Below are 10,775 nucleotides of genomic sequence, written 5' to 3' on the forward strand. Positions count from 1 at the left end.
CCAGGAGAACAGACCAGGAGAACAGACCTGAAGAACAGACCTGAAGAACAGACCAGGAGAACAGACCTGAAGAACAGACCTGAAGAACAGACCTGAAGAACAGACCTGAAGAATAGACCAGGAGAACGGACCTGAAGAACAGACCTGAAGAACAGACCAGGAGAACAGACCTGAAGAACAGACCTGAAGAACAGACCAGGAGAACAGACCTGAAGAACAGACCTGAAGAACAGACCTGAAGAACAGACCAGGAGAACAGACCAGGAGAACAGACCTGAAGAACAGACCTGAAGAACAGACCTGAAGAACAGCCCGAAGCGGCCCGAGAAGTCACCACCAGAACTCTTGTAACTGTAAACAGGTCAGCGGGATTAAAGAAAGCTCTGTTCGCGTCGCTGGGAGGAGTGGGCTTGATGAAGAACCTGTCAGATTCTGGCTCTGCTGCTGCTGCTGAGTGTGAGATGCCTTTTCTCCCACTTGTAAGGAACTACAGAGAGGCATGAGAAGAAGCTGCTGTGAAGTGTCTGTGAGGATCTCCTGCATGCAGACAAACTCACAATGGGGTGATGATGTATAACATACAAACACAGTCTCCACAAGCTGGGACACAGGGCCTTGTGCACATTTCCATACACACACACACACACACACACACACACACACATATATATATATATACACACACACTTGTGGTCAAAAGTTTACATACACTTGTAAAGAACATAATGTCATGGCTCTCTTGAGTTTCCAGTTATTTCTACAACTCTGATTTTTCTCTGATAGAGTGATTGGAACAGATACTTCTTTGTCGCAAAAAACATTCATGAAGTTTGGTTCTTTCATGACTTTATTATGGGTTAACAGAAAAAGTGATCAAATCTGCTGGGTCAAAAATATACATACAGCAGTGCTAATATTTGGTTACATGTCCCTTGGCCATTTTCACTTCAATTAGGCGCTTTTGGTAGCCATCCACAAGCTTCTGGCAAGCTTCTCGTTGAATCCTTGACCACTCCTCTTGACAGAATTGGTGCAGTTCAGTTAAATTTGATGGCTTTCTGACATGGACTTGTTTCTTCAGCATTGTCCACATGTTCTCAATGGGATTTAAGTCAGGACTTTGGGAAGGCCATTCTAAAACCCTAATTCTAGCCTGATTTAGCCATTCCATTACCACTTTTGATGTGCGTTTGGGGTCATTGTCCTGTCGGAACACCCAACTGCGCCCAAGACCCAACCTTCGGGCTGATGATTTTAGGTTATCTTGAAGAATTTGAAGGTAATCCTCCTTCTTCATTATCCCATTTACTCTCTGTAAAGCACCAGTTCCATTGGCAGCAAAACAGCCCCACAGCATAATACTACCACCACCGTGCTTGACGGTAGGCATGGTGTTCTTGGGGTTAAAGGCCTCACCTTTTTTCCTCCAAACATATTGCTGGGCATTGTGGCCAAACAGCTCGATTTTTGTTTTGTCTGACCACAGAACTTTCCTCCAGAAGGTCTCATCTTTGTCCACGTGATCAGCAGCAAACTTCAGTCGAGCCTTAAGGTGGCGCTTTTGGAGCGAGGGCTTCCTTCTTGCACGGCAGCCTCTCGGTCCATGGAGATGCAAAACACGCTTGACTGTGGACACTGACACCTGTGTTCCAGCAGCTTCTAATTCTTGGCAGATCTGCTTTTTGGTGGTTCTCGGTTGACTCTTCACCCTCCTGACCAATTTTCTCTCAGCAGCAGGTGATAGCTTGCGTTTTCTTCCTGATCGTGACAAAACAGTGCCATGCACTTTATACTTACAAACAATTGTTTGCACTGTTGCTCTTGGGACCTGCAGCTGCTTTGAAATGGCTCCAAGTGACTTTCCTGACTTGTTCAAGTCAATGATTCGCTTTTTCAGATCCATGCTGAGCTCCTTTGACTTTCCCATTGTAGCGTTTGTGGGCGTTTGTATCCAATGAGCCCTATTTAAATGGCCTCAGAGAAGTCACCAGCTGTAGTCACTCATAATCACTCACAAGAAGTTAAGAGGCCATGCTATGAAGCTCATTTCATTGACACAACTTTCTAAGTCACCAAAATTGCTAATTCATGTTGCTGTATGTATATTTTTGACCCAGCAGATTTGATCATTTTTTCTGTTAACCCATAATAAAGTCATGAAAGAACCAAACTTCATAAATGTTTTTTGTGACAAAGAAGTATCTGTTCCAATCACTCTATCAGAGAAAAATCAGAGTTGTAGAAATAACTGGAAACTCAAGAGAGCCATGACATTATGTTCTTTACAAGTGTATGTAAACTTTTGACCACAACTGTATATATATATATATATATATATATATATATATATATATATATAGAGAGAGAGAGAGAGAGAGAGAGAGAGAGAGATATATATATCTATATCTATATATATATAGATATAGATATATATATTGTTCAACCGGGTCTGATGCACCACACCAATCTACAGCAGAATCGCCGTGAAGCGCTGAGCAGCCTCGGTGCTGACAGCGGGGAGATGATGAGGATCCTTTTCCCCGTAATTAGTGTTGTAACAACTTCGGCAGGGAGCCGCTAACTTTCCTGCCAGGTCCGAGCCGCCAACTGGTGAGGGGGCAGCGCTGACTCCCCTTCAAGTTCTACATATTTTAGAGATATGAGTCAGAATAGGACAAAAAAAAAAACTCCTGCACACTGCCTCCTTCACTTGCCTTCTGAGATGGTTAGTGACGACGTTTCGGCAGACGCAGACATTCACCAGGTGGAATGAGTCAGGACACTGTGACCGATGGCTTTGAACCAGGACTGTCCTCAGTTACTGAACTCTGGTATGTGTCATTAGTAGGGATGGGTATCGTTTGAATTTTTTCCGATACCGGTGCTAAAACGATACTTTTAAAACGATACCGGTGCTAAACGGTGCCTGAACCAATACTTTAAAAAAACAAACAATTGACGACATTAAAGAAAGGCTTTTTTTTTATTGCCAAGGCAATTTGTTTTCTTCAAATTTAACAATATATTAACTGTTTGAAGTATACTATAAATATAAATAAATACAAAACACTTGGCTTCAAACTACAGCTTCAAACTTTTTAACTTCAAACTATGAACAATATTATTAACTGTTAACAACAGTTTACAGTATACTTAAATACATATAAATAAACTTCAGCAATTCTTTTGCAGAAATATGAGCATATTTGCCTCGGCACCGAAAAGAAGCACCGGCATCTGCGTTGCGTTTCGGTCCGGTAGGCTCCGGTCGTATAGTGAGGTGATGCTTATGTTGGCTGTAACGTCTTAGGCCACCAGTGGCAGTATTTCAATCGGCTCAGGCACCGAAAGGAAGCACCGGTTTTCGGTACCCAACCCTAGTCATTAGCACCGACCCATCGAAGCAGAAGCATCGATTCACACGGCCATCCTTGTGTCAGTATCCCCCGAACATGTGCAGCAACGTGATTCTGGCAGCATCACGCTGCGATGCTCCATACATCTCACTTCAAAGTCCAGTTATTGGCCACAGATCCCTGGAGGTCATCATGTGGAGCTGAGGAAGCTGCGCTGGAATAGAGAGCTGAAGTTCCACTAGCTTCTGTAACTCAGTGCTACCTCTCATTCTCACATCAGTGTGTGTGTAGAGGAGCATCATCTTCACTGTGCCACCCTTTGTGATTTTAAACTGATTAACTGATCATTTTGACTCGCTCTCATTGTAGCTCTGTTTGGTCTTCATCTGCTCCTGGCTCTCTGGATGCTCTCTGGGTTTTCTACCTGTCCACTAGTCATTGACGATGTTGATGATAGCAGCTTTTAAACATCAACGAGAAACTACATCTCCCATCATTGTAACTGTTTCTGCTTTATGCTGCATTCACACATCTTGGACAGAATGCAAAGAACACAAACACCTTGTTATTTTAACTTCATTGCTCTGAGAAGGTTACCAGAATGCAATGCGCGCCAGTGGTGATTTTTCTACATCTGATAAATAAAAGAAATAAGGCAAAACATCATTGAAGGAAATATTAAAAACAAATATGGTCCCAAAGTCGCTCTGCGGGTCTCGTTTGTCTTTTCCAGCTTGTCTTCGAGATCCTGAAGGTCTCCAGCAACCCCTCTGTCCCCGAGAGGAGGAGAACCACACACAGCATCCAACAACAACTGCCCACACTGACATTCATCAGAGCAGAATGGTTCTGTCTCAGAGGGGTTCCACCTGGAGGGGCCCCACCAGCCTTACCCTTCCACTGCAGCCTGGAGGGGCTTCTCTCAGTCAGCCGAAAATCGACACTGTAAAGAATCCTCCATAACATCCTCTGAACTCGTATTTTAGGAAACGTAAGACAAGCGACAGGAACGAGGAAGCTTCCGAGCAACATTGCGCCCCACAGCCAGAGTCACTCTGTAGTTCTTCCTTATACCAAGTCTGTCGCCCCAGAGACAGACAACACCAGGAACAACCTCAGTGTTCTTCACAGTAGATATCGAGCTGGGAAGGAGAGATAAGGTACACGATGTGAGAATGTTCCTTTTAAATAAGCAATGATACTAGACCATCTGGGCGGTGGGTGGTTGTGCTGAATGGGGTGAACCACACTGCATAATGATGATTGAGGTTATGTTCCAAGACTGGATCTTTTTTACATTTGATGTTAATTCTAATATCAAACGCAGTTTTCTTACACATCTCCTTGACTCGCCATGTGAAGAACGACAGTAAAGCTGTCTCAGCAGAGCTCATGTTCCTAACATCTCTCATCACAACTGAGAAACTTCATCTGCAACTCAAGACCAGTGTTGTGTTAAATGAGATCAGTGGTGGCTGGTCATGTCCAGATGTTCCTCAGAATACATAAGACAACTTAAGTATTCTGTTCTTGTGTGTTGGGGTGAAAAACTGCATGTCATTTTGTTTTTTACATGCAGTTTTATTTTCAAGGTGACTACTTCAGCTCCAGATTAAACACCAATAATCCTTTGTGCTACAGAACAATGCCTTCCACTGTGACTTAAACACGTCTTCCTCTGTCAGCAGGGTCGTTCCAGTCCAAGTGCACTGTGGGAAATGTCAGAGATGATTGATGCCTCTCGTGAGTAAACAGACCCAACGGAGGAAAGATACACAGCTACACTGGTGTGTTCAAGGCCTGGGGGGGGTATTAGCAGGTCTGTCGAGTACCAAGCAGTGGGATATATTACAGCTGGAAGCATTTTTAAAACAAGTTGGGGCTCTGCCAAAAAGTCTCAGAGCAATATCTCCAGCTCTAGCTGGCATAGGGCTCTCTGATGATATTTGATATTGTATAGATATAACCTGCTGGGAAATCAAGTTCAAGATGTCTGTGGGGCTAAGATGAAGCTACAACCGTGACTGATGTGGAATTCTCAAACATGTACCTCCATTAGTTTCCTTCTCTCGACCTTAGTTAGAGCAGTGGTGGTACGCTAACCAGAAGGTCGGCGGTTCAATCCCTGCACACACATGTTCACTCAAGTGTCCTCAAGCACAGATGCTGAACCTGTGTGTGTGTGTGTGTGTGTGTGTGTGTGTGTGTGTGTGTGACTGTGGATGCTCCTGATGAGCGGGTGAAACCTTGTATGAATAGAGTCTATTTAAATGTTCTGGTGTCTGTGAGTTTATTACTCACCACGGCTAAATTGCACTCGGGTGTAATTCATTAATGAAAAACACGACATAACTATTGTAGTCTTGCTGATTAAATGAATGCGTTTCATATTGTTTTAAAGTTCTTTTTATATTCTGGATCCACATTATGGTCCAATCATACACAAAGTCAGCTTCACTGAGCTGAACAGTGCAACACTGCCACCATATGGAAGAATGAGGAAGCAGTAGAAACAACCATTCACCCTCTCACAAGTATGACAACTACAATGATAATATGTAATATCACAAATATCAACTTCATAAGAAGGCCCTCCATAATGCCAGAGCAGCCTATTACTCATCATTAATAGAGACAATTATAACTATGAGAGAACATTAATAATGTGTTCATATAGACCTCAGTAGTAATGACTTCATGAACGTCTTTGATAAGATTATAACTATTAGAGAACATTAATAATGTATTCATATAGACCTCAGTAGTAATGACTTCATGAACTTCTTTAAAGTTGAGATTATAACTGTGAGAGAACATTAATAATGTATTCATATAGACCTCAGTAGTAATGACTTCATGAACTTCTTTAAAGATGACATTATAACTGAGAGAACATTAATAATGTGTTCATATAGACCTCAGTAGTAATGACTTCATGAACTTCTTTAAAGATGAGATTATAACTATTAGAGAACATTAATAATGTGTTCATATAGACCTCAGTCGTAATGACTTCATGAACTTCTTTAATAATGAGATTATAACTATTAGAGAACATTAATAATGTGCTCATATAGACCTCAGTAGTAATGACTTCATGAACTTCTTTAAAGATGAGATTATAACTATTAGAGAACAATAACAATGTGTTCATATAGACCTCAGTAGTAATGACTTCATGAACTTCTTTAATAATGAGATTATAACTATTAGAGAACATTAATAATGTGTTCATATAGACCTCAGTAGTAATGACTTCATGAACTTCTTTAAAGATGACATTATAACTGAGAGAACATTAATAATGTGTTCATATAGACCTCAGTAGTAATGACTTCATGAACTTCTTTAAAGATGAGATTATAAGTATTAGAGAACATTAATAATGTGTTCATATAGACCTCAGTAGTAATGACATCATGAACTTCTTTAATAATGAGATTATAAGTATTAGAGAACATTAATAATGTGTTCATATAGACCTCAGTAGTAATGACTTCATGAACTTCTTTAAAGATGAGATTATAAGTATTAGAGAACATTAATAATGTGTTCATATAGACCTCAGTAGTAATGACTTCATGAACTTCTTTAAAGATGAGATTATAACTATTAGAGAACATTAATAATGTGTTCATATAGACCTCAGTAGTAATTACTTCATGAACTTCTTTAATAATGAGATTATAACTATTAGAGAACATTAATAATGTGTTCATATAGACCTCAGTAGTAATGACTTCATGAACTTCTTTAAAGATGAGATTATAACTGTGAGAGAACATTAATAATGTGTTCATATAGACCTCAGTGGTAATGACTTCATGAACTTCTTTAAAAATTAGATTATAACTGTGAGAGAACATTAATAATGTGTTCATATAGACCTCAGTCGTAATGACTTCATGAACTTCTTTAATAATAAGATTATAACTATTAGAGAACATTAATAATGTGTTCATATAGACCTCAGTAGTAATGACTTCATGAACTTCTTTAAAGATGACATTATAACTGAGAGAACATTAATAATGTATTCATATAGATTTCAGTAGTAATGACTTCATGAACTTCTTTAATAATGAGATTATAACTATTAGAGAACATTAATAATGTATTCATATAGACCTCAGTAGTAATGACTTCATTAACTTCTTTAAAGATGAGATTATAAGTATTAGAGAACATTAATAATGTGTTCATATAGACCTCAGTAGTAATGACATCATGAACTTCTTTAATAATGAGATTATAAGTATTAGAGAACATTAATAATGTCTTCATATAGACCTCAGTAGTAATGACTTCATGAACTTCTTTAAAGATGAGATTATAACTATTAGAGAACATTAATAATGTGTTCATATAGACCTCAGTAGTAATGACTTCATGAACTTCTTTAAAGATGAGATTATAACTATTAGAGAACATTAATAATGTATTCATATAGACCTCGGTAGTAATGACTTCATGAACTTCTTTAATAATAAGATTATAACTATTAGAGAACATTAATAATGTGTTCATATAGACCTCAGTAGTAATGACTTCATTAACTTCGTTAATAATGAGATTATAACTGTGAGAGAACATTAATAATGTCTTCATATAGACCTCAGTAGTAATGACTTCATGAACTTCTTTAAATATGAGATTATAACTATTAGAGAACATTAATAATGTGTTCATATAGACCTCAGTAGTAATGACATCATGAACTTCTTTAATAATGAGATTATAAGTATTAGAGAACATTAATAATGTGTTCATATAGACCTCAGTAGTAATGACTTCATGAACTTCTTTAAAGATGAGATTATAACTATTAGAGAACATTAATAATGTGTTCATATAGACCTCAGTAGTAATGACTTCATTAACTTCTTTAAAGATGAGATTATAAGTATTAGAGAACATTAATAATGTGTTCATATAGACCTCAGTAGTAATGACTTCATGAACTTCTTTAATAATAAGATTATAACTATTAGAGAACATTAATAATGTGTTCATATAGACCTCAGTAGTAATGACTTCATTAACTTCTTTAATAATGAGATTATAACTGTGAGAGAACATTAATAATGTCTTCATATAGACCTCAGTAGTAATGACTTCATGAACTTCTTTAAATATGAGATTATAACTATTAGAGAACATTAATAATGTATTCATATAGACCTCAGTAGTAATGACTTCATGAACTTCTTTAATAATGAGATTATAACTATTAGAGAACATTAATAATGTATTCATATAGATTTCAGTAGTAATGACTTCATGAACTTCTTTAATAATGAGATTATAACTATTAGAGAACATTAATAATGTATTCATATAGACCTCAGTAGTAATGACTTCATTAACTTCTTTAAATATGAGATTATAACTATTAGAGAACATTAATAATGTATTCATATAGACCTCAGTAGTAATGACTTCATGAACTTCTTTAATAATGAGATTATAACTATTAGAGAACATTAATAATGTATTCATATAGACCTCAGTAGTAATGACTTCATGAACTTCTTTAAATATGAGATTATAACTATTAGAGAACATTAATAATGTGTTCATATAGACCTCAGTAGTAATGACTTCATTAACTTCTTTAAATATGAGATTATAACTATTAGAGAACATTAATAATGTGTTCATATAGACCTCAGTAGTAATGACTTCATGAACTTCTTTAAAGATGAGATTATAACTATTAGAGAACATTAATAATGTGTTCATATAGATTTTAGTAGTAATGACTTCATGAACTTCTTTAAAAATGACATAACTATTGGAGAACAATAACAATGTATTCATATAGATCTCAGTCGTAATGACTTCATGAATTTCTGGATTAATAATCTCCTGCCCTAGATCAGTGATTTTCAACCACACCAGTGTGCTGTGAGACATCGTCAGGTGTCTAATGGGAAATTGTCTAATTTCACTTCATCGGTCCAAAGAACTATTATTTAGTTGCTGCAAATAATGTGCCATTGTTGAGCGTCTGAGCCTGCTAGTGGCTGGCTAAGTAATTAAGGTTAATCAAAAGATCACTCAAATAAGGTTGAGTAAGGACCAACACATTAATCTATGCAGTTATGTCCTTTAACTCCCAGATAAAACTAACTTCAAGGACTGCCTTTTTTTCACCAACGTAACGTTTAAAACATCAGACACATCCTGTCTCCAAGCAGAGGAAGGAGTTCATGCATGTGTTCCCTCTAGACTAGATTACTGCAGCTCCTTGTTATCAGGCTGCTCTAATACTAGCACTGAACCCTAGATCGTTCATGAGACGATCAAATGAAACGGCCTCACACGCTTGATTGAGAGGGGGATAGGCGGAACTAATGGTAACACTTGTTAGCTTACAGGAAGAGGACTCATATTTCGGTTACACGGTGTCTGTGCTTCCTGTCCGTTCAGGTTATACATCCGTGTTGCCGTCGTGGAGTTTTCGCTAGCTCGTCTAACCGTTTGGTCATGTTTCGGAGTGTTGCGGGTAGATTGGTGACGGAAACGGGACGCGGTGTGAGGACTCCTGCTGTAACGCACAGGCTGACGGCCGTCTCCGTGTCGCTCAGGAGCTTTTCGGATGTGAAGGACGAAGTTCAGCCGCCTTTCGACAGCTCGCTGCTCCAGGTCCTGGTGTGTCCGCTGTCCAAGAAGCCACTGAGGTGAGACGGATGAAGGACAAACTGAACGTGACTTAGCTAACGTTAATCTGAGGTTAATGTGGCAAAACATCAACAGCACGTTCATGACGATGTCTGCTACAGTCCACTCAATGAAGCAGCTCCTCATTCATGTTGAAATATTGACGTTTCCACCAATATTTAACGTTAACGTTAACTTTAGCAAATCACCACAAACATGTGACCGTACATAGAGCTACGTTAGGTAGCAGACGCGTTACCTCAATGAGAAGGTCGCTTTTGGTTAACAGTTATCATCGGTGACTTAAATACTGTCGCGAGGGACGGTTGCAACGTTCAGGTGTTGTGGGAAATATGACTTCAGCTTTAATTTGCTGTACTTTAAAACTCCCTTTTCCTCAGCTTGCATGTTGTAAATGTGACACACTGAAATAATCACTTTAACAACGTCATAATAGTTCTCTTCCCTCCACAGGTACGAGGCTAAGACCAACGAGCTGATCAACGAGGAGCTCGGTATTGCCTATCCCATCATTGACGGAGTCCCCAACATGATCCCTCAGGAAGCCAGACTCATACAGAAAGACACAGACACCTCCACCGCACCAACACAGGACTAGAACCTCCATCAGCACACCAACGTAAGACTAGAAACTCCATCCCCACACCAACACAGGACTAGAACCTCCATCCCCACACCAACATAGGACTAGAAACTCCATCACCACACTAACACAGGACTAGAAACTCCATCACC

At 38.7% G+C, this 10,775-nt stretch overlaps 1 protein-coding gene across 1 annotated transcript; it reads left to right on the plus strand.

Moving 5' to 3' along the window:
* Positions 1 to 9,765: 9,765 nt before the first annotated feature.
* On the plus strand, positions 9,766 to 10,638 carry pyurf (PIGY upstream open reading frame). The gene is made up of 2 exons (XM_068723603.1): positions 9,766 to 10,039; positions 10,494 to 10,638. Exons 1-2 carry the CDS (start codon positions 9,846 to 9,848, stop codon positions 10,636 to 10,638), a joined length of 339 nt encoding a protein of 112 aa, XP_068579704.1. The 5' UTR covers positions 9,766 to 9,845.
* Positions 10,639 to 10,775: the final 137 nt, after the last annotated feature.

Source organism: Cebidichthys violaceus, unplaced genomic scaffold (genome assembly GCF_023349555.1).
Source record: "Cebidichthys violaceus isolate CVI_PGR_0920_01 unplaced genomic scaffold, fCebVio1.0.p SCAF_3, whole genome shotgun sequence".
Classification (NCBI taxonomy): domain Eukaryota; kingdom Metazoa; phylum Chordata; class Actinopteri; order Perciformes; family Stichaeidae; genus Cebidichthys; species Cebidichthys violaceus.